This window comes from Prunus persica, chromosome G1, assembly GCF_000346465.2.
Source record: "Prunus persica cultivar Lovell chromosome G1, Prunus_persica_NCBIv2, whole genome shotgun sequence".
NCBI classification, from domain to species: domain Eukaryota; kingdom Viridiplantae; phylum Streptophyta; class Magnoliopsida; order Rosales; family Rosaceae; genus Prunus; species Prunus persica.
Window position 1 is genome coordinate 10,761,988 of NC_034009.1, and position 24,174 is coordinate 10,786,161.

A 24,174-nucleotide genomic window follows, 5' to 3' on the forward strand; every position below is an offset into this window, starting at 1 on the left:
AAAATTGGGCAAATGACTGCTAATAAGAAATTATCTTCAAACTATAATAATTGGAAAAACTATAATAACAAAATCCAATGGGTATATAAACACAATTGTACTCTGTCTGTGGGTGATCCTGAAAAGAAGGAAAAACTATAATAATGAAATATCTAAGTGCAAATTATGATGTCAATGTTAACAAACCAAAATTGACCTTATTCAAAACTAGATTTGGGGTGTAGATTTTGGGAGGGTGTGCTTTGAAGGGTTTGGACATTATCTATTAAAAGATTTGAGTGGGGTTACTAGACCCATGAGTTTGTTGTTTTATTTCTGGGCTTCGCCTCCCTCAGAATAAAAAATAAATAAAAAGGCCTTATTTAATTTCCTGACCTTGTATGGAAATATAACTCCAAAAAATCTATAACCATATAAATAAATCTGTAACCATAAATCCACTAAAAGGAAATTATTTTTTTTGAGAAAAAATAAAAGGCAATCTTAATAACAATAATATTAGGAGGCCACATTTGCATCACCGACACTCAGTTTTTTTTCACTTGTATTCTGAATTGTGTCGTTTCAATGAAATGTGTTTTTTTTTTTCCTAATATTATCTGGAGGGGATATTTCAGTTTTTTTTCCATTTTTTTTTCCTTTTGGGAAGGGAAAGATTGGCGAAAGAGAGTTAAGAAAGGAATAATAGCAGGAAGGAAGCAAAATATCGATTGAGTTCAAATAGAACTGGGAAAACGGCATTACCGGTAGGAGCGAATAGACAAAAAGCCAAAACGCCAGCCAAAGAAATTCCGCTAAATTCAGCAAAGACCCTTCCTCACCATCCATTCCCTTCGTCTTTTATGTACCACCCAGATACAGATTCTCCACTACCTCTTTCTATCTCTTTCTCGGTTTCTCTCATTCTCAGATCTGCTCTTGCTTGTGCTTTTCTGCTTTTTCTTTCCAAAGTCTTACCCTTTAACACTCCCTCTTACTATACAACAACAACCCATCACTCTTTGTATATATAAGTTTCATAGCACGAGTCACATTCTGGGTTTGTTTCCATTTCTCCTGTGGGCGCCTCTTTGTTGAAGACAAATAAGGTGAGGTGGGTTTCGAATCATAACTCTGTTTGTTTTGTTTTTGTATGATAATGCATGATTATGTTGTGTGTTTTGTCACTGTTGGATTGTTTCTCTTTTGTTTCTTTGTTTTTTGATTCATTTTTAGCTCACTGTTTTGGTTCTCAATAGACGGTTGTTGTGTCTGGTTTAAACTATCTTTGCTCTGTTTCTGAACCTTGTATTTGATTGAATTTGCTTATTCTTTCACCTGTTGGTTTTTTTGGTTTTTGTTGCTTTGGAAGGAATCACTTTTGAACCTTACATATGTAGCCAAGTATCGATCTTTTGTGTAGTAAAAGGTGCATCCTCATACAGGATTGCCTTTTGTTTTTGAATTGTAATTATTTTCTAATCCAAGGGAGCCCAAAGGGGATTGCTCCAAGTTTAGTTCTCTTTCCCTTTGGAGGCCAAAGGGCGTGGCGTTTCAAACTCTGGCCTTGGTGTAAATGCTCTTGACCACTAGAGCTGCAAGGCCCCCCATAAGCTCCACGTTCAGTTGATCAGATAAATTTAATTCCTTTTCTTTGTGTGTGTTATTCTTTTGGTTTTGAACACGAATCTATCGTATTCTTGTGGATTTAGCATACAAAATTTCCCTTTCAGTGTTTCACTCTCTCACACCCAACACAAAGAACACACTTTTTACATCATCATCATCAATCTGTTTAGTGGATATTACTCTAAAAATGGACTTGGGAAAAAGATTGGATTCAATTACAAGTTCATGGTATTTGAAGAAAATTTGGTATTTGTGCAATAAAATATGATCAGATCAATTCCAAGTTTCTTACAAATGTCTGAGGTAATGAATAACCTAAACATTTGTCTTTTTCAGCTATAGACCATGCGAGGAGGAATTATGATTAAACCTGAAGGAGAACTAAAAGTAAGCTTTGGCTATCAATGCAATAGCAACAGAAACAGTTCTTGTGAGGATTCTGATGAATATGAAACCCTGCCTGAACTCCGAAGGAACAGTAGTTTCTCTTGCTTGTCTGGTGCTGCCTTAAGTGCTAATGCTACTCTGGCAAACACAAATATCTGTAATGGTTTGATAGGGGCAGAAATACTTCCCAGTTGGGACTCCCCTAATTCATTTCGTAAGGTTCCCTCTTCACCAACTCTTTCAAGGTTGGACATACTATCATCTTCTCTTCAGAGTAGTATGTCAAACTTAAGTTGCAGTCCATCTACACCTGATTCTGATTCTTACTTATTGAAATCCATGAGTCCTTCTTCCAGAAGTGAAGGTTTTCTTAATGCCATGGAAGTGCAAGTGGCAGGTGGAGCTGCTGGTGAAGACAGGGTTCAAGCTGTCTGTTCTGAAGAAAATGGGTGGCTCTTTTGTGCAATATATGATGGCTTTAATGGAAGAGACGCAGCTGATTTTCTGGCTGGGACACTGTATGAAACCATCGTATTTTACTTTAATTTATTAGACTGGGAATCAAGTCAGGAATCCATCAAAGCTTCTAGTGGTCTAGATTTAGATGGGTCCCTTCCATATATAGAAGATGATAGCAATACTATTAACGAAGAAAGATTTCTACCCCAAATTTACAGAGACACGGATTCAAGTGTTGACAATGTCTCCAAGAATGCTCCATGTGCTAAACCAAAAGTATCCACTAATTCATTTAGGCATGGGGTGCTTGACAGCCTCGAACGTGCTCTTAGTCAGGCTGAAAATGACTTTCTATACATGGTTGAGCAGGAAATGGAGGATCGCCCAGATTTGGTTTCTGTTGGGTCTTGTGTTTTAGTTGTGCTTCTACATGGGAAGGATTTGTATACACTTAATTTAGGTGACAGCCGAGCTGTTTTGGCAACATATGGTGATGGTGATTTCATGAATGGGAGTGAGAGGCTAAAAGCTATTCAGCTCACAGATAGTCATACAGTTGATGACGAAGGTGAAAGGATGCGAGTTTTGTGTGATCATCCTGATGATCCCATGACCATTGTGGCTGGAAGAGTAAAAGGGAAATTGAAGGTCACTCGAGCTTTTGGGGTTGGTTACTTGAAAAAGGTGACTACTCTTACTGTTTAACAATTATGTACCAACACCAAATTGGATAAATTTTTTAGATTAACTCTGACATTATCTGGTTAGTTACTGATTCTATTTTCCTACAGAAAAAACTGAATGATGCATTGATGGGAATTCTTCAAGTTCGCAACCTTATGAGCCCACCATATGTTTCCACTCAACCATCGTTGAATGTGCATAGAATATCAAAATCTGATTGTTTTGTTGTAGTTGGGAGTGATGGTTTGTTTGACTTTTTTACCAATGACGAGGCGGTAAAGCTTGTCCATTCCTATATCTTGAGCAACCCCTCTGGTGATCCAGCTAAGTTTCTGCTGGAGCAGCTTGTAGTAAGAGCAGCCAATTGTGCAGGTAGACCTTCTGACATTTCACGTGAAGATTTTGTTGTCATTCCAGTCAAATTACTTATAAGTTGTTTCAGTTTAAATGTTGTTTGTTAAATTCTCGCATAATTTCTTCTTCTGAACTGTTTGAAGAGCACTTTTGGGGATGGCTCAACAAAACTCCAGCTTTGATACAAATCTCTTCCTGACAACATAACTGATTGAAACATTTTATACCAAATTTAACTAAGATGTTATTTGTCACTGATCATACAGCCAAGACACCACACTGCACCACATCCTAAGGCATGCATACACATTTGATTCCAGAATTTGGTATACCGTTTTCAAAAAAAAGTAAATACCAGTAGAGAGTTGTTTAAATTTTATTTTAACTGAAAAACTAACTAGTCTATGTAGCCAATAAACTAGTCTATTATTTTTCACTGCCCAGGTTTTTAAGCCCTATATTTTTGTTTCAGGTTTCAGTATGGAAGAATTAATGAATATTCCAGCAGGAAGGAGGAGGAAGTATCATGATGATGTAACTGTAATTGTGATTATTCTGGGTACAAATCAGCGTACTACAAAGGCATCAACGTGCGTGTAAGATTGTTTGGGGTGTAATATTTTTTATTTTTGGCATTCTAGTTTTAGGTTTCAAATTGTATATATTGGATATCAGATATGTCCTTCCCCCTGCTCTATAATGATCTTTATCATTATCCATTTTTGTTTGACAAAAACTGCTTGATTGCATTGATCTGCAAATTGCTGATCTTTATGATCCCTTGAGAGGCTTGTCAAAGAAGGGCACAGAATTGTCTGAATCTTTATTATTGTTCACAAAACTTGCAAGCATATATGTATCCCATATGAAGCAATTGCTCTCAATAAATTAAAATTTTTAAGATTATAAAAATCTGTTCCCTCCTTGTAACTATGTCAATGTGATCGCAGTCTCTCTCTTGAAATCTGTTCTTTGGCTTACCAGCCTCTCGCAATTCTGAAAGTGGAACTAGTGTTGATAAATTGCTCACTCTTTATTTTTATTTTATTTTGTTGCTTCTTCTGCTACCTAATTGATTTCTTCCTACAAGAAGTTTAGGTCCACAAGCAAATGATGCACTGATGATCAAGTGCGTGCTTCAGATTTCTGATATTTGTCAATGACCAATAGAACTCTGGAATTGGAGATGGTCATGGATGCCTCTTTTTTATGATAGACAGGACACGTCCTTCAGATAATTAGCAAAAAAATTAAGTCTCTTTTAGACCTCAAATAGAAATGGGTGGCATGAACTTCTGTGCCAAAATGGGTGGCCTCCGTTCAACATGAGAGTCACAAGCACAAAGTTGCCTTTCATGTGCTCTGATCAATCATATCATATTATTGTTGTTTTTGAATCGGCCAGTTCATGTTTCATTTCATGCCAAAGGCCCAAAGTCAAAAGTGTTTCCCTTTTCCTACTACTTCAAAAGAATATGTTCTAGCAAATATTCAAGTCTCTTGGGGGGGGGGGGGGGGGGGGCTTAGTTGTGATGCTGTATTTTTTTAACCTCGGCTTTATTAGAATCTCAAATGGCAAGCCAAGGGAATCAAATATATTCTGTATTTTCCAAATTTCACAATGAAGAACCTGTAGTGAATATTCTACACTGGAAAAAGCTGAAGCAAAGAGAAAAATGTTGTTGATGTTAGAGGGAACATAAGACCCTACTACTATTACTCCACTGCTGGAATTTTTAGTAAACTGTGTAAATAATGGAGACGGAGGATTCGAACTTTCTCGAACTTACGACATCTTTCAATATTAAGAAAAAGATTCAAACTTTCTCGAACTTACGACATCTTTCAATATTAAGAAAAAGAAAGTAACATTAGACTAAGAGCACAAGAAGCATGAAATTAACTAATCAAGGACTTGTGCTTACATGTTTTGTCAAGTCTTAACCATTCTAATTACTCCCATTACCTACTAAGTCCCTCTCTTGTGTTACATGTTACAAAATCATCTACCTTCCATTCCCTACAGCTGCTTCTATTATTAACATTGACTTGCACTAATTTTCAACAAAGCCCAAAAGCAAGCCAAATATCACATGATAAAACACCCATTGGCATTTTCATCACTGAAAATCTGCAAAATGTCCAGACATGTTGCCTTCTTCATCACCCCATCAATCTCTTGATGACTAGTTGTTGCCCACGTGTACGGTGGTGATGGAACATGATAAAAATTAGGAGCCAAGCCCATGCTAGCAGCTGCACTGCCACCCGCAACATACACCAGAGGAGAGTTGTAATCCATCGGATACAGGAATGCCATCTGACGTGTATGGCTGCGATCACCTGGATGATCCAGAGGCTGAGATCCTCTGCTTGCAGGTGCACCAGAGCCTCCTGTAGGACCCAAATTACACCTTCTGTCCTCATAATCTTTTGGCTCCTCGTTTTTCTTCCTTTTGCTGACACTTCTTTTCTCACTTTCATTGCTCTGAAGGTTCATGGCCGGAGATTCCTTGCCGCCGGTAGTCAGTTCCGGCGACATATCGCCGGAAACCTTAGGTGGGTCGGCCTGAGTAGCAGTACTTGCTCTGTTTTTAGCAGAGCTAAGCTTGAGTGCTCCAACTTTCTCACATGGGTTCTGCTCATCACTGTGATTTGGGCCTTTCTGTTTGTCCTTGTTCTTGGCTTTCAGGGAGTATTGGTCTTTCCCAGTGAGATTTGCTGGCCATAACTCTGCTTTCTTACCTGCTTTCATGATCAGCTTCTTGATGAGGGTCTGAACGTCGACGTTTCCAGTGACTGTAACTCTGTTTTGCTGTGAGTCAATAGCTGTGGTGTAAACACCTGCAGAAATTATTAGTCAAAGAAATATAGTCCAAATCTTATGTTAACTTTGTCTAGGATAAACAATTATATGTGTACTCTTTTTTTATCTGTTGATTTTTTTAAAAAAAAACAAACAAACAAAAAAAGAAAGTTCTTTTCTTTTTCATCCAAATGTGTACCATCAATTTTTTGTAGAACTTTCTTGACTTTCCTCTTGCAACCTTCACAGTGGATAGAAACTCTCAAGATCCATGTCTGGAAAAACCCAAGAGAAGTAAAAGTTGAGGACTAAAATGGTAAATATCAAGCTAGAGGAAGAAGAACAGTAAAAACTCATGCATCATCAAACAGAAAAACAGCAGAACAAGAAAGAAGGAAAGATGAAGAGGAGAAATGGGCTTGTTTTGTGCATGTAACAGAGAACTGTACCTGATATTTGAGTGATTCTGAGACTTGTTGAGCTGAAACTAGGGAAGCCATTGGAAAGAGAGAGCTAGAGCTAGCAGCAACATTTACCAGAGCTTTAGAAGGAGAGCTAAAGACACTAAAGAAGAAGGTTCAGACTGGAAGAGGAAATTAAAAGGTGAGTTTTGAGTGAGACAATTAGAGTGTAGTGGCAGAGAGCATGGACGATGTGGTCCGCAATGTGTACACCTATGTAACATCTAAAGCTGCAAGGAGCTCAGCTATCGAAGTTTTTTTTTTTGGAAAAAAGGGTTTTCTGCAGTTTTGCCCCTTGAAGTGTTTGTATACTCTTGTTAATTTAGCTCTTTAACAAATTTTTTAGTAAATTAAGAACTCCAATTGTTTAAAAATAGCCAATTGAGGACCTACCGTTAATTTTTTTCAAATTCCATCTAAGGAGGGTGTATTCAATTTAAATTTTAAATAATTTTTAAAAAGTTATAAAGTTTATGGAGTTTAATTGAATTTAATTGAGTTTGACTGAATTCTACAAACTCCACATAGATTTTGATTGAATTCGTATATAGATTTTAACTGAGTTTGTTAGAATTTTATTATTGATTTTAATAGAGTTTATAGCAATGGCGGTGGTAGTGATGGCGATGGTGGTGATGGCAATGATAGTTTGTGGGGAAGGTAGTGGTGGAGGAGGTGGGGGTGGTAGTGGTGGTGGAGAAGGTGAAGGTGGTAGTGATGGTGGTGGTAGTGCCGGTGGCAGTGATGGTGTTGATATTAGCAGTGGCTGTGGTGGTGGTGACGGTGAGGTTGATAGTGGGGGTGGTAGTGGTGGTGGAGATGGGCGTAAAGTGTGGGGGGGTGGCGGCGATGGCTGTGGTGGTGGTGGGGACGATGATGACTTTGGTGGTGGTAGTGGTGGCGGCGGCGGCGATGATGATAGTCATGATAAGATGGTGGTAGTAGAAGTAGTAAAATTATATCTTGAGAATAAAAATAATATATTTATCAAAATCTCTAGGGGAGAAGCAAAGATTTGTCATTGCCTAAAATTAGTCTAATATCAAGCGAAATCCTGCACTTTTTGTATTTCCTTTAAAAAATTTTAATACGTCCAAACTTTAATAAAGTCCTTTAAAATCGTGATTGAATATATTTTGAATAGAGTTTAAAAAATTTGAATTGAATACACCCAGAATTGAATAGACTTCTATAAAATCGTGATTGAATACACCGGAACATTTAAACTTCTTTAAAATCTTTTAAAATTTAAATTGAATACACTCCCCTAAATTTCGGTCTAAATTAAAGGTAAATTCGTAATTTAATGATTTTTGTTTTTTTTGTTTTTTTATAAATAAAATGAAAAACCTCACCTACCTAGCCCCACCCTCGATGCACCTCTACCCTCCCCGCCCCTCTCTGTCTTTCTCGCCCCTCCCATCTAAATTCTAAACCCACCCAAATCCACCACATCTAACCCCATCACCATTTTCAACTTAAAGCACACATACAACACTCTTCCCCATAACCCCAAGCTCTCTATCTCTCTCTCTCTCTCTCTATCTCTCTCATTTGTATATAGAAGATAGTTCAAGGTTTGAAACTTGTTTATACCGTAAATAAACGGCCTATGACGACCGAACACGTGGACATGATCGATACTGATCACAGAGTTCCTTCGGCATGTTCCCTACCGAAGCCACCTATCTTGGCTCTTTTACCATCGAGCACGTGTCATGCTCAGCTTCCATGTCAACAGTCCCACATCGGAAATATGAGCACAGTGCACACCTCTCAAGGTCTATATAAGGAGACCCATATCCCCAAAAGGAGGGGATCAGAGAAAACGTTACGCTATCGATTGATCTGTCAGTTAACTTTACTAAAACCGTACTTACTAAAGTATCGGAGAGCCTTCGGCTGGTACCACACCGGTACCCCAAGGACTTACCGAACGTAACCTTGTGTAGGTACTTTCCCTTCTGCAGTAGAATATCTACCGAGGACAGTCACCTACAGAAGGACTAAAATCACGAAGTTGACGAAATACGTACAAAACTATTTTTTCGCATCAACAAAACTATTACCATATAGTGCATATCAGGCTCATCATCATCAATTACTACAATAGCACCACCTGTTGGTGCTCCAGTGGACACGATTTCTATCTTTCCCCCAGTATGTATATGCAATAATGCACTCTCAATTAAATTGCTCAGAGCCTGTTGCAAAGCAGGTTCTTCTATAGCAACCTGCAAATTGATAGAGGGGGAAGAGAGAGCAAGGGAAAAGATAGAGGGGAAGAGAGACAGAGAGAGAGAGAGAGAGACAAAGAGGAGGGGATGGGCGGCGACGCTAGGGTGGGGTGGAGGCGGGTGGCGTTCATGAGAGGGTAGGGTGAGGGTGGGTGGCGGTGAGGAGATGGTGGGGTGCTAGGGTTTGGGGATGAAGATGAGGGATGGGTCATAACAAATATATATATATATTTTCATTTTTTATATTATTTTCAAACAACTATTTAATACTATTATTTGATAGTTTAATAGGGTATTATTTTATTTTATTTTTATAAAATTACAAATTTATCCTTAATTTAACGGAAAAGTGGATGACTATCTTTAAGAGCGTTTCTAGCGGCTCAGGCTGGGGGGTGGGAGGGCCCAAAAATCGATTTCAGCAGCTAGGGCTGGCCCGGGCAAGCAGTGGGTCCTACGAGACTGGGCTAGCCCTCGCGCAAGCCTGAGTTTTGGGCTGACGTCATCGCTGATGCCAGGCTGGCGTCAGCCCTCCAATTCAAATATTTTTTTACCGTTGGCGCGTGCGTAATTCTAGCAGTAATAGACATGAAAACCTAAGAAGGTGAGAGGACAATTCGAGTAGAATATGCAAAAGAAGGGGAGTATGTACGCAAAGAAAACATTGAGAAGAAGGATCAGGAAACCATGGCCATTGATATAACTCATATGTCCCCTGAAACAAAATAATTTTGGAAGCTAGAATGAAGGGATGTTATGAGAAGAAGACTTTTCCGTGACAATGGAAGCTAAAACAAAGTATTCATCATAATTGCAAATATCATGCATGACTTTATTGAACAAATGAGGTTGCATTCTATATCGCCTTCGAAAATGAACATCAGAGTACAAAGAAGTTGGGATAAAATAATCTTCCAGAAGATTCTAACCCCGAAAATGTCTATGTTTGTTCACATTCGGGCCATGGCTGACTTGTGAACCACGGCTGCGGCCTTGATTTTCTTCATCAAGCAAAGCCATAGCTATGACAACTTGTTGATCTAGTTCTCTCTGCACCCTTTTGCCTTCAGCTCGTCTACACATTCTTTCTCTAGTTTCTCTCTATTGCCTCTCCAAGACACTACTCATGTCTGACATTGAGAATGAAGTATGAATTTTAAAATCTGAGAAATGAAAATATAGAAAAGATTTGGTGTGAGAGGTATGAGCTAAACCTCTAATTTTATAGAAAAATTTAGGCAGATAGAGATGACACGTGATGCGATTTTAGAGGGTGAAAATCTTATCTGAAATTTGAAATTCATCTTAAATTTGAAATTTATCTGAAATTTAAAATTTGAAATTTGAAACTGAAATTTTATTTGATTATGAGATATGAATTTTGTAATAAATATTGACACGTATGAAGCCAAAAATCTGATCCGAAAATATTATCCAAATTAATTTTTTAGGTAAAAAAATTTGTGAATTAAACAAAAAAATGAATAGTATTTGCCCTTTGCCATGGCAATGAGTGGAAACACACATTGCTTTTTGCAAGGACAACCACTATTCACGTGAATTGTAGCTGCCCTAGTCCCCTCTTGCCATAGCAAATGGCAAATGGCAAATGGGTGGAGTTGCTCTAAGAATCTTACTGTAGGCCCTCAATTGGTGATTTTTAAACAATTAGAGTCTTTAATTTACTGAAAGAATTATTAAGGAGCTAAATTGACAATATACAAATAGTTCAGAAAGCAAAACTGCAAAAAATCCTTGGGAAAATGACATAAAGATACCCTCTTTTTTTCTCGATCTTTACTTCTTGCTCTCAAGAAAAATGATGTATATTATAATTTCTAAGGGAAGCAGGGTAGTAATTTATATGTTTTACTTATGCAAAACCACTGTCTTTGTTCATATAGAGACATAAATGTACTCATATTAAAGAAAATATTTTTTCTCATTACTTTAACCTAATGTATACTTTCATTATTATTCTCAATACTTAACACGAGTCTATGGGCCTAATTATAATTAACTCTTTGCTTTGTATTTATGGAACCATAGTTATGCTCATGAATACGTGTAAAGTGTTGAAAATAATGATGATAATACATATTAGATTAAAGTGATGAGCAAAAATATTCTTCATATTAAATAGTTTAATATGTTATGTTAATATATCGCTGAGATAATTCGGTACATTAAGATTGTTTAATGTGAATATAGCTTAGATATGTTTCCATATTTTGCCCCAAACGAAAAAGCTTTGTGGATCACATTCACATGCACTTATGTCAGGCTCCATGGTGCAAACATGACAACAGTTTGAATAAGAAAATTAACTAGATATATATATATATTTTTTTTTTTTTTTTCCTGCAACGCCTATAAATGGAAAGCTAGTTTGGTCTTGGTCCTTTTTGTGACAGCACCTAATCTGTTGCTTCCCAAGGACATTGAATTCAAGTTCAGACCTATCTGCTCAGTTGTCCACCAACAACCACAACCTCTCAAAAAACAAAGAAAGATAATACTAATAAGAGGAAAGTCACGAAAAGTGGCACCCAAAAACTTGTGACTCAAGTGATTAAGAGTATTTATTTATACATTTTTGAGATCTTATATTCGATACCCAAGAGGCAATACAACAAATTTAGATTTAGAAAATAACGCAACTCAAAAGCAATAAATGGACCTAGGACATAGACAATTAGCATTCAATCAACGGAAAAGAAAAGGAAAAAAAAAGAAGCTACATTCAATTTAATTTCCTCTTTTGGATTTTGGATATAAATATTCCAACGACCCCAATTTCTTTTCATTATTAAGGTTCAGGAAAGCTAAAATCAAAATGATTGGATGTACCTGTGCTGATGAATGGGGCTCACCAACCACCCTATTGACTAGAAAAACAGTCCTGCAACTGGGTGTATATATCCCTCTTCCTATATCACTCGTCACGTGACTCTGGTGTATTTAAATTTTTCTTTCTATTGACTCGAGTATATCACTCATCAAATGACTACTCAATTACGTGACTCTGGTATGTGTAAGTTTTTCTCTCTATCAACCCAGCCCAAGAGTCGAAGCTGCATGTGGTAACTTCACAAGTTATAACCCCATTTTCATAATGGTGTCACTATAAATGACTACTCAATTACGTGACTCTGGTATGTGTAAGTTTTTCTCTCTATCAACCCAGCCCAAGAGTCGAAGCTACATGTGGTAACTTCACAAGTTATAACCCCATTTTCAGAATGGTGTTACTACTTATCCCTATCTGCATGCAAAAAACATTAACAACTGTTGACCTAATCCAATTGCTTTTTCACAAGTTGATACAAATTTTGTGGACAAACAACCTTGAGGGATTAACCCGTTAAGTAAACACGCTATGTTTTGCAAAACACTAATTAGCTAATGTGTTCTCTATCTTTAACATTACTTGAAAGAAAAAAACGTAATATAGTAAGGATTGAAGGAAAATTGATGCTCTACATTTTGCACCCAATTGTAACACTGATTGCCCAACAATGCATCTATTTTTCTTGTAGAAAGCCAAATTGAAAAGCATTTGTGAACCATGAAATGGTAGCATGGATGCAAGTTCTAATGGAACCCTATAATCCCATTGATTACCAATAACACCGATAATGAGTATTAATTGATTAAGCATTCCTAAAACAAGAAAAAGTAATTCATCTCATATTCAGTGTGTATTGGCAACAGAAATCCACAACTGAGAGTAGAAGAAAAGCTGCATATATATATATAGAGAGAGAGAGAGAGAGCTGCTTAAATTGAGGATACCGGGCAAAATTCCACATAATTTGATTCAGAAAAAGAGTTCTACATTATTGCAAGACAACAACATGGTTGTGGCAAGTACTAACTAAACCAACATATCAACCACATAGATTTCTTTCCTTTCTGGAATTAACATAAGCCATGCATGCTCCAGGGTAAAGCCTATCTAGCTTTCAGCTTCTTTAGTCCCAACTTCCTTAGTTGAAACATTTGATTCTTTGTCACCATTGTCATATTCCGGGATTGGCTCCGCTATAGCACGATATTGTCCGCTTTTTACAGTTTTGTTTCTGGGAACTCACGAGCAACTTCCCAGTGGGTCACCCATCTTGGGATTGCTCTAGCCTCAACTCGCTTAACTTCGAAGTTCTCATGACTCCAAAGCCAGTGAACCCCCAAAAGGCCTTGTGCTAGGTGAAGGTGCGCATCTACATCTAAGGGCACTTCCAGCAACTCGGACTAGGGGGCGCTGGGCCCAAAAACCGTTTCTAGCAGTAAGGGCTGGCCAGGGCAGCTGCTGGGGCCCATGAAACTAGACCAGCCCTCAGGCAAGATGAGCCCGAGTTCAAGCCCGGGTTTGCTGAAGTCAGCCCAAAAAAAAAATCTAAAAAAAAACCAAAAATTTCAGATTTTTTTAAAAATAAATACTTAGTCAAAGTTTTCACTTCCCACAGCAAACTCTATACAAATTCTCTCATCATATCTCATGTGAATAATTGTTGCCATGACAATGGGTGGAAAGACCACAACCTTTTGCAAGAGAAGCTACTATTCATGTAAATAGTAGCTGCCATAGCCCCTCTTGCCATGGCAAAGGGCAAACTGGTGGAAGTGCTCTAAGGCACATCACCTCCCTCTATTGGTCGATGTGGGATGTTACAATCCAACCCCCCTTAGGGGCTCGACGTCCTCGTCGGCATACTCGCACCACACTGCAGAGTGACTCTGATACCAAATTGTCACATCCCGGAATCGGCTCCGCCGTAGTACGATATTGTCTGCTTTGGGCCCCATTCTCTACCCTCACGATTTGTTTCTGGGAAGCGGAGTTCCCATGACTCCGAAGCCAATGAGCTCCCAAAAGGATTCGTACTAGATGGAAGTGGGTATGTACATATAAGGCACATCACCCCCTCTCCGTTAGTCGATGTGGGATGTTACAACCATTTTCTTCAACCACAGTATCTTGGGTCTCTTGGCCTTCTTTTTTATCTCCTGAGACATCCTGCAGCTGCAGCAATTAATAAAGTGTTAATTCAGCTCTTGTACTAATTTTTTGACTCGAAAAACACAGCTATAGGTATGAGAACATACCCTCAAGTTTCTAAGACTAGTAGTAACATCTTCTTGCTGCTGCTGAAGAGTGGTCCTCAATTCTTGGAATTCCTAGTTTCATTTCAATAAATCAATTTAACACAACATTCACATTTGAAAATTCAACGTGGACATCTTGTTTAGCATATGATTAATTACTCACACAGAAGTCATACACATCCCCTTAACAACCGGCCTACACATGAAATCTCACCAATACAATGATTTTTTCTTTAAAATTTTTTTTTTTTTAAAAATATTGTTCTAACTATACGTTGTGTGAGCCTCTCTCTAATGAGAGATAAAGGGACCAATTTATGATTGTGTTGTTGGAAAATTTGCTTTATTCAAAACAATACAAACATCTTAAGAAAATACAATGGATAGCATAAAATAAAACTCAAATATAAGAGACGAGAACAAAAACGTAATCTTAAAAAAATATTCGCTGCCCTAAACCATGATTGGGTTGAAGTTGAGATTGCATAGGAAGTTGTTAGAGCCCAATGCTACTCTAAAGTTTGTTGTTGTTTTGCCCTCTGGAGTTGTTAGACATAATCTCTATAAATAATAAACAATTACAGTCTTTTATAGACGCATAAAAACAACCATAATGATAATCGAACGGCTATAAAATTTTGAAAGGTGAGGAAAAAGCAGAACGGCGCTAGTGCATTGCTGCCCCGCTGCCGCTGCCGCTGCCGGATTTTTTTATAATTTAGTAAATCAATTGTGTTTTCATTTTGTTTATTTTCCCATAATACCCTCCTCTGGAAACATCGATCGCCAATTCTGTTTCATATTCCACTTTGCTCCCAACCAGGGGCATTGTCGCCATTCCACTATAAACCAGTCAAAGCCGAGACAACAACAGCACAACACAATCCCTGTCCCTTTTTATTTTTATTTTTTCCTGAGTCAAATAAAATAAAACCAAAAGCTAAATTCTTACTTCACTGGAAAGAAACAAAACCAACTAGAGCCTACAATTTGTCTGCTTCCATCTTCCTCCTGTCTGATCTCTCCCCCCCCAGCTGAGAGCGAGCTGACTCAGTGCGAGGAAATGAGTCAGGAATCGTTCATATACAGCTTTGTGGCCAGGGGCACAATGATCCTGGCCGAGTACACTGAGTTCACCGGCAACTTCCCGGCGATTGCGACTCAGTGCCTTCAGAAACTGCCGTCCTCTAACAACAAGTTTACCTACAGCTGCGATCACCACACCTTCAATTTTCTCGTCGAGGATGGCTATGGTGCGTAATTCAATTCTCACCTTTTAGTTAGCTGATCTCTATCTCTCTGTATCATTTTCTTTTTACTTTCTCTCGGTTCCCAAGAACGAAACACTCTGGAAGCTTGAATTGCATGTGGAAGTAGTTGGATCTAGTGCTAAACAGTACAATTTTGATATGTATGATCTGGTTGTGCTTGGTTTGTTGCTGAAACTTGAAAAGCAGTGAACTTTTTTAACTGGGTTTTGCTTGGTTTTCTGAGCTTCTCTGAACTTTTGGTTTTTTAGCTGTTTGATTGCTGAGAAATGGAAAAAAAGATTAAAAAATCGAATTTTGAGTTTACTTTTTGAGTTGTTTTGCTTTCCGACACTTTAAAAGAGTTTGTGTTTCAGCTCAGTTTAGTAGGATTAGAAATCAATTGAGTTCTGGCATCTAGCGTTAGTTAAACTGTTCAAAAGAATGGAATTCTATGCAAGTAATTGTAGAATTTTAAGGATGGAAGAAGTACTGATTTAAAGAACACCATTTGATTAATAAAGAATGCAAATAAGCTCGTCCTTGTTTAGATTCTGGAAATTCAACTACTATTGTGAATTATTATTAATTCACTTTCAACAGAAGAAAAACAAATATGTTATGCTCCAGGATTCGTATCACAGTCTGTTACTTTATGTTCGTTTAGTACTAAAACCTATCTATCACATTACACCATGCATCCCATTAGTATGCAGCCTTGAATATAAATGAATCCTCCACAGAGTTTTGAACCCCTCACCTCTCTATAAATAAGTATCTATTAAGGCTTATGAAAATGAGTATCAGTTTGTGGGGGATCAACAGCTTAGTTGATAAGACATATTACCTCACATCTATGGTGGGAGTTCAAATCTCGACTCTAGACTTTTGGCCTCCTTCAAACGAAAAAGGAAAAGTAGTTTCAGTTCTAGCATTGTGCGGTTGTGTCAGTTGGCAATTGAGATTACCTGTGAATTCATGTAAACATAGCACAAGCACATCAGTTTTGTCATTCAGGTCCTGGGGTTGAACCGTTTCAATAGCTAGATGTTTGTTTTTATGATGTTTTATGCCATTACTCTTTGCATACAAATCTTTCATAGAATAAAAGCTTTATGTTATTTCTGAAGCAACCATTAGTGCTAGTTCTTAGTTTCTAGATGAAGTGGTATTTAACAAATCAGTACTGCAATCTGTTATTCTCTTTTGTTTTCTGTATGCATCTATGTGTGTGTCCAAGTCAATGCACTTTCAGTCAGTAAGTTTTAGTGGGCAATGTATGTGGCATCAAACCTTATATACAGTTTTTTATGGAATTTGCAGCGTACTGTGTGGTTGCCAAAGACTCTGTTGGCAAACAGATATCTATTGCATTTTTGGAACGAATGAAAGCTGACTTTAGAAAAAGATATGGGGGTGGTAAAGCAGATACGGCTATTGCCAAAAGTCTTAACAAGGAATTCGGGTATGTTCATTCAAGATAGACTTTATGTAATATGTGCAAGTATCTCTATGCTTTTGAGGGCAATTTTCTGTCCAGGTGGTCTACTAAGATGGATTTGTAACTTACAGACCAATAATGAAAGAGCACATGAAGTATATTATCGATCATGCAGAAGAGATTGAAAAGCTATTGAAAGTGAAGGCGCAGGTTTCAGAAGTTAAAAGTATAATGTTAGAGAATATTGACAAGGTAAATAAACCTCGATGAGTTAAACGTGGTTTCTGTTCTCAATTGTAGTGCATATTTTCATTTTTCTTTTAGTTAGTAATTTTCCATCTGCATCAACACTACACGCTTTTTTTGTTTCTGCTAACATACACATAGGTCTAATTAGTGATGTTGCCACAACAAACTTTTCTTTTCTTTAGTAGAAACTGTTTCTTTTAGCATACATGGGCCTCTCCCCTGTTTCTAAAATTTGGCCTCCCTCAACATTTGTAGTCAGAAGACACACTGATCCTCACTAAGATGGAGACAAACAATTAAGAGTAATGCCGTTATCAAAGAACTAAAATGTCTTTATTATCTTTAAACAAGTAAGTTGACGAATTTAGCCTTTAAAAAATCTATGAAATATTGTATAAACCAGACCTTATTAGATTGCTGAGGTCACAATGGATCAAAATCTTCCGGTTAACATTTATTTGTAAAAGAAAAGTACTTGAGGGATATGTGACCCACCAGTTGTGGTGTCAAATGGCTTCATCATGAATGTATGTGATCTATTCATGGTGGTGGTGTGGTACTGTTGGTGTTGGGGGTTTTCTGAGGCTGGTGGAAGTCATCCCACATCTATGGTGGGAGTTCAATTCGCAATAAAAAAGGACAGAGTATCTTGTGGAGATTAACTTTTCCAATAATTCTTTTGGCAAGGGAGTGATCTGCGTTTCAACCCATACCTGCCCAGGTTTTTTTTGAAGGCAAGTTAAGAAGTCTTTTTATATTCTGGCAAAAAAAAAGTCTTTTTAGATTTATTTCACAACCTCTTAAACAGAGGAATCTCAAACTAAGAAGGAACATAAAGATATAGAGAGGCAAGGAGATGTTGCTGGTTTGTTAGTCTATTCTTTGAGTGTGGTTTTGTAGTTCACAGGTTCCATGGATTGTTGGAGAGGGGCTACTGGGGCTTCTGTGATGCTGTATGCGTTGTTATTTGATAACCAGTTAACTATTTAAATTTACCTTAGTATAATTCTTAGAAACAAATGGGAGGTCCCTGTATTTGTACTATATTGCAGTGGAGTTTGGAGTGATTTACTTGTTTAGACCAAACCATTTAATCCAAGGACCAGAGCATCTGGTGCTGTAACTGGAAGATGCTCACTCTGCTTGGAGGTAAATTTGCAAACTGAGTGTTTAGTTAAAGGGGAGAGGTAAACTAAGTTGCCCTATGCTACTAGCACTAAATTTTAATTCATTTTTCCTTTAACTAGGCCTGGTGGTGCTGTATGCGTGAGTCTCTTCTTTTTCTTCAGTCAACATCTTGCATGTATCAACCTTGCTTTATTAACTTCATTTCATCATTTTGAAGGTTCCTTTCATCTGTATCGGTTTATTATACCCTACTAACTAGGCAATAGATGTCGCATTTCATGTTAATTCCTCCTGTGCATGTTTTTCAGGCTATTGATAGAGGGGAAAACCTGACTGTTCTTGTTGACAAGACTGAAACCCTTCGTTCTCAGGTAAGTTGAGTCAAGAGAGCAACCCTGCCCGTTTATCTGCCATATATATCTTAGTTGAGTACCGAACACCCTTGTTTGTTGCACTTTTCAGGCCCAAGACTACAGAAGTAAGGGGACACAAATGAGAAGGAAAATGTGGTATCAAAACATGAAGATAAAGTTGGTCGTTTTCGGAATCCTGTTACTTCTGGTCTTGGTAATCTGGGTTTCTATTTGTCATGGATTTGACTGCACAAACTAGTAATAATTAGTCACAAAGCTTTGCGTTCAAATTATACCATACATGGGCTTCAACTCAACTTGTGTTGAAAAGGGAGGGAGGGAGGGGAGGGAGGGGAGAGAGACAGAGATTTCTTACATTCTGGTCTTTATCAAATTGTTCGTTATGTTTCTAGATTTTATTTTAATACAGCAACAATGCGAACACGGTTTTGGTGATTTTTTATTTTTATTTTCAAATTTTCAGATGACTGATTAGATAAGAAGATCCCTCATGTGTTCCAAAAGAAAATTTTGTGTATATGTTATACATTTCAATTCACTTCAATTTTTCCTTCCCGACTCTTTGATATACATAGGGTGACTTTTAGGACTTTTACATATGGGTTCTACAAACAAAGAGTTGGGGAAAACAATATAGTTTGGTAAACCAAATAAATGTTGTTGACGAAAAACGCAGTCCGGTTCGTTTGAGACATCCGTTAAAATTAGAACGATACATAGAAGATTAGCATAGTGGGACGATACATAGAAAATTAGCATGGCAAATGATACATAGAAGATTAGCATGGCTCGTGCGCAAGAATGACGCATGAAAGCATGGCTCGAGCGCAAGAATGATGCATGAATCGGAAATGGTCCAAAGTTTTTGTTTAGAAAAAAGAAAAAAAAGACAACAAAATGACAATGTCTAGTGAGAGACTGATTAAAAGCGGACAAATATTAATTAGAGTACTCAACTGAAATGGACTGATTAAAAGCGGACAAATATTAATTAGAGTATTCAACTGAAACATCCGATTCCTTTCATAATCATCATCTTGAGAAAATTTAAGCTTGAAAGAACGGCAGCACAAAACGTCCGAAGGTATAAAGACAAATAAGTAGAGCTATAGCCTATAGGTTATGATTTAGAAGCACCATAAGTCATGGCCTGCCAACCACACCACTAAACTCTTTAACTAATCATTTTCTTCTGTAATGTACCGACCTTAAAGTAGTGAAAGAGTCCCATGAAATTAATGCAGGCGTAGCAGAAGAATATACGGAAGTAAAAGTTTGAAAAACAGGACCCTCTACCTCAAAAATTCAAACTCTGGAACACAACTTTTTTGAAACAAAAATTAAAATAAACTAAACTATAATATTAGTATGAAAGGCGTGCTTAGACTGAACTCAAGTCTACATCTCGCCCTAATACTACATCCTAATCAATTGGAAATTTGGCACAGAAAAGTGATTTTAGAGCTAGGTTTCCCTTTTGGTGAGTAGGGTTTGATTTGGGGAGAGACTTAACGAGCCCCTAAGAAACCATGGAACTTGTATATATATATCATTATTTATATGCATATTATAAACGACTTAATCAGATGTGGATTATGTCAGTTGACCAATACATGTAGTGTGTTAACGTTCGTTCTCCTGCATCTTAGTTCGATCGAGCTTGATAATGAGTTCATTATTTCTCTTTTCTCTTTTCTTTAAAAAAAATATATAATAATAATAATTGGTGAGCTTAATTGATGAGGCAAAATTGAAACTGTCAGTTTGTTGACATTAGTTAATACAAATATGTAATGCATGTGCTTCCATTTTTCAACGTTCCTTTTCTTGCTGAAAGGATAATATATTCAATGTGTGTCGTCCAGTTGGCTCTCATATATACATATAAGTACATATATATCTTCTTCCAAAATGTTTGACAAGTATTGCATGGCCAATGATGGCATTGATATAACATAAGCTTTGACATTGCCGTCAAAATCAAACTCACATAAAAAGACAGAAAGGATCCCTCTCCCCATCCTTTGTGGATAGGAATCGGATAATATGAAGAAGAAAACAAAGAGCTCCCTTCCCTTGCTAGCTATCAGTTGGCAATCGATCAATTCATTCATTCATTCATTCATACTTTGTTGCCCTTTGGAATCAAAAGAAGACCATATCATTATTCATTTTAAGGAACTGACCACTCAATGAAAAGTCAATTCTAGCCCATTCGAACAAGGGATGGGGGATGGGGGCTTTTTGCCATACGAATGAGAAAAGGGATGAGCTTCAATTTGTGCCCTCTCATGACCCTTCATGCATCATGGGCTTTCGGCCGTACGATCTTTTTGACACATGTTGATAAGCCTCTTATCCACACGAGTTTTTGGTTCCTCTCTCTTACTTTCGTTTTAGGGTTTGGATAGTAGAAGATCTCTCCTCCATAACGTTCTTTAAAGCAAATGTTGCTTGGAGGACATGCATGGAAAATTGGCAAATTGGCAAATTGGCAATGGCATGATCGTGTATGGCTCCAAAAACTCTGGATTAATTCATGCATGGCCATATATCTCGGAAATGTGTAGGAGAATGTTAGTGGGAAGAAGTAAATTGCGTAAGAGTTTGGTAAGAACGATATTAATAGCCTATTAGGGTAGGGCTCGAGGTCCTCCCTCCTTAGGAGGCTATATTCCACTACTTTTTGGTGTCCCCTAATATCTTTGTCCCTACTTTTTTTAGTAAGGGACCCATGTGTCGTACCGAACTATCATAAATAATGCTAGGTATATCTAATTATCGCATTATTTGGTGAGCAAAATTAATGAGTGTGTAGCAACTCTAAATGTTTTGCGTCTTTAAATTCAGCTTTAACTATTTGAATTCAACTTTCTAAACTTAAAAACAGAATTTAAGTCCAAAACTCAAAAAATCTGTTTAGTAGACTTAGTTTTGAAAACCTAAACTAAAAGATAACTTAAAATCACCCAAATACTTGAAAACAGACAAAATCTGTTTTTCTGTCATTTTTTTCTTCGAGAAATTATTTTCAAGTTGCGTACCAAACAAATTTTTGAATCTTAAAACGTGAATTTTAGAACTCTTTGTTTTTAAAGTTTTTGAGTTCTTACTTAGATTACCAAACTCCACCTAACACTTCATGTTAATATATATGCTAGGTCAAAACAATGCTTGCTTTATAGGATGAGACAGAGCTTTCAAGAGGAAAATTTATCACTCTCTTCGTTTTAACATTTTCTCCTGAAGGATTGGATTACCTATATTCTTTGCTCCTTGAGTTGGACAAATTTCAATTTTCCACTTCTGGGAAAATTTTCCGTTTCGAGTAAAAGAATATTTCAATTTCCCTAAACCCCAGATAAAGTTTCGATATTTCAAGAAAATACTTACTTTTGTCTCACCCAAAATTAGCTACTTGCTGACTTGCATGTCCATGGCTTTGTATTATTCCACTTTTGGGCTAGGAAAAACTCAATAATTGCCTCTCACTTGTTTGATTTGTGTAGGGTAAGTTGGGGATTTCAATGAATTTTCTCTGGGCGGATAGAACTGGCCAGTTGTGTATACACACGTGGTGGCACCACGTTGTTGGTAAGCAAAGCAAATGGTTGGCCTAAACGTGATCCACTTTCTCGCATTCCCATTTTTAATTTTTAATTTCTGTTTGATCTAGTTTTTCATATTTTGCCCAATTGATTTGGCTTTAAGGTATTTTTTTTCCTTTCTTTCTTGTATTGGTGTTGATTCAACCTACAAGTTTGCTAGAAGGGATGTGCTTCACACTATTTCTTATCTTCCTCTGTGTAGTTTAGTATTGTATACTATCAAAAAATGTACAAACAAATTAGGCGACGTATCGTTGCCCCCTCATCCCCTCTCTAAGTTCATGCCAATCAGCATGCATTTCTCCAAGCAAAAGGTCTGGCTCCTTAAAATTGAGGAGGAATTTCTTCTTACAACCAATGTGGTTTTGACACGTGTAAACTTTTTGTTGTTGTTGTTGATGAATTTCCCAATTGTCAAACCCCATTGGTTTTAAGGAGAAACTCCTCCTTAATTTTAAGGATGCAAGCTAGAAAAAAATTTGGAACTCCTCAAAACAAATGGAGTTTTGACACTTGTCAAATAATTCTTTTATCTTTTATCTTTTGAATTCCTTTAACCTTTTTTCTTTTAGAATTTAATAAATGTCAAAATCCCATTTATTGTGAGGATGTGCTCCTCCTCAATTTACATGTGATGCACCTGGAACGTATAAAAATTTCTCCAATTTTAAGAAGCCAAACTATCCTCCAACATAAATTCTATAGAAAGATAGAATTCATGTATCTTACCTATTATGTTTGCAAAGTGTCTATAGAAAGGAAAGAACATCACCAACATAATTTTCATTTAGTTTAAATTTCTTCCTCTTCTAGTTAGAATTTTATCAATAAGGGGCATGGAAATTGCTGGATCTTCTGATTCTTTCCAAGGAAACAATAGGGCATGTAAAATAAATAAATAAATAAAGAAAACCCATCAAGAATAGAGACCCAATTTTCATTTCACAATGATCCTTGATTAATTATAAAATTCAATTTGTACATAACCACAGCACCCAGTAAGCAAACCCTAAACTAAACCCAATTAAATTTCACTTACAAACCAAACCGAATCAAACCAAACCAAACCAAATTAAATCAAACTAAACCAAATTAAAATTCAAAAGGGAACCCCAAATCAGAAAAAAAGAAAAAAAAAAAAAGAAAAAACATACATAAATTATATATTAACAGACAATTAAGTCATCACCAAGCACATGCAGGTGCAGCAGGGTAGCTATATATAACAAGTACCGAGGAAGGACTACATCTACATGTCCCTCACTTCAAACACATTGCGGTTTTTAACAACGATGTCGTACATGTGCATGGACTTGAACTTGCTGAAATCCTTGGGGAGAGAGATGAGATGGACGGTGGATCTTTTGTGGAACTGGAGAAGGTCTGGGTCGTCGTAGTACCTCTCCCAACCCAGCGACAACAGCTTGCGCTCGAGCACGGCGTAGGAGCTGATCACTTCCTCACTTGGGGTGTGGACCAGCACCTTGCGCCTGGCGTTGGAGCCCTGCATGGAATCCGCCCCGTCCACGAGTCGAACGACACCGTTCTTGAAAACCCAAACCCCAGACATGTTTGATAATCAAGAGCTTAATTAAGTAAGAAGGCAAAAAGCTGGTAGTGAGTGAGAGAAGAGGAGAGAGAGAGAGAGAGTTGTTATGAGCAATTGAGCCTGGAGATGTAGTGTATATATATAGGAGAGAGATGAGATGGAAAATGTGATGTGGTTAATTTATTTATTTTATAATTTAGGAGAAATAAAATTATGGGCATGTTTGGATGTGGTTATAGTGGGGTAAGGTGGGGCCCTGGTCTTAGCCAGGATACAATAGGGGTCATGGTGTTTGGAACATGCAGCCATGGACCAGTGCCAATCACCTATCTAAGTGTGTGTGTGGGCATATCTCATATATCCGCTAGGAGAGAATCCTTGTGTTTTTTTTTTTCCTTTCTTCTTTTTGTTTTTGTTTTCTTTTAAGGCTTTAACCCCACATTGGGAATCTTTGTTTTGTTCGTGGAAAAAATATT

General features: G+C 37.3%; 5 protein-coding genes across 6 annotated transcripts; 3 read left to right on the forward strand and 2 right to left on the reverse strand.

Annotated features, from left to right (window-relative positions):
• Window positions 556–4,404, forward strand: LOC18789924 (probable protein phosphatase 2C 40). 2 transcript variants are annotated; one of them, XM_020570254.1, is made up of 4 exons: window positions 556–1,093; window positions 1,945–3,138; window positions 3,246–3,510; window positions 3,965–4,404. In XM_020570254.1, exons 2-4 carry the CDS (start codon window positions 1,954–1,956, stop codon window positions 4,090–4,092), a joined length of 1,578 nt encoding a protein of 525 aa, XP_020425843.1. In that variant the 5' UTR covers window positions 556–1,093; window positions 1,945–1,953; the 3' UTR covers window positions 4,093–4,404. The 2 variants fall into 2 exon arrangements, with proteins under 2 accessions (XP_020425843.1, XP_007222654.2); XM_007222592.2 differs by having other exon boundaries at window positions 557–1,088.
• Window positions 5,325–7,150, reverse strand: LOC18789139 (heavy metal-associated isoprenylated plant protein 36). The gene is made up of 3 exons (XM_007226817.2): window positions 6,748–7,150; window positions 6,498–6,573; window positions 5,325–6,336 (listed from the first exon to the last, which is right to left on the reverse strand). Exons 1-3 carry the CDS (start codon window positions 6,796–6,798, stop codon window positions 5,582–5,584), a joined length of 882 nt encoding a protein of 293 aa, XP_007226879.1. The 5' UTR covers window positions 6,799–7,150; the 3' UTR covers window positions 5,325–5,581.
• On the forward strand, window positions 7,365–7,799 carry LOC109950484 (glycine-rich protein 5-like). Its single transcript, XM_020569494.1, has one exon. The coding sequence runs from the start codon at window positions 7,365–7,367 to the stop codon at window positions 7,797–7,799; it is 435 nt and encodes a 144-aa protein (XP_020425083.1).
• On the forward strand, window positions 15,014–19,085 carry LOC18793226 (vesicle-associated membrane protein 724). Its single transcript, XM_007226057.2, has 5 exons — window positions 15,014–15,355; window positions 16,673–16,814; window positions 16,922–17,042; window positions 18,476–18,538; window positions 18,630–19,085. Exons 1-5 carry the CDS (start codon window positions 15,166–15,168, stop codon window positions 18,777–18,779), a joined length of 666 nt encoding a protein of 221 aa, XP_007226119.1. The 5' UTR covers window positions 15,014–15,165; the 3' UTR covers window positions 18,780–19,085.
• On the reverse strand, window positions 23,066–23,825 carry LOC18792468 (flowering-promoting factor 1-like protein 3). The gene has a single exon (XM_007225878.2). The coding sequence runs from the start codon at window positions 23,717–23,719 to the stop codon at window positions 23,399–23,401; it is 321 nt and encodes a 106-aa protein (XP_007225940.1). The 5' UTR covers window positions 23,720–23,825; the 3' UTR covers window positions 23,066–23,398.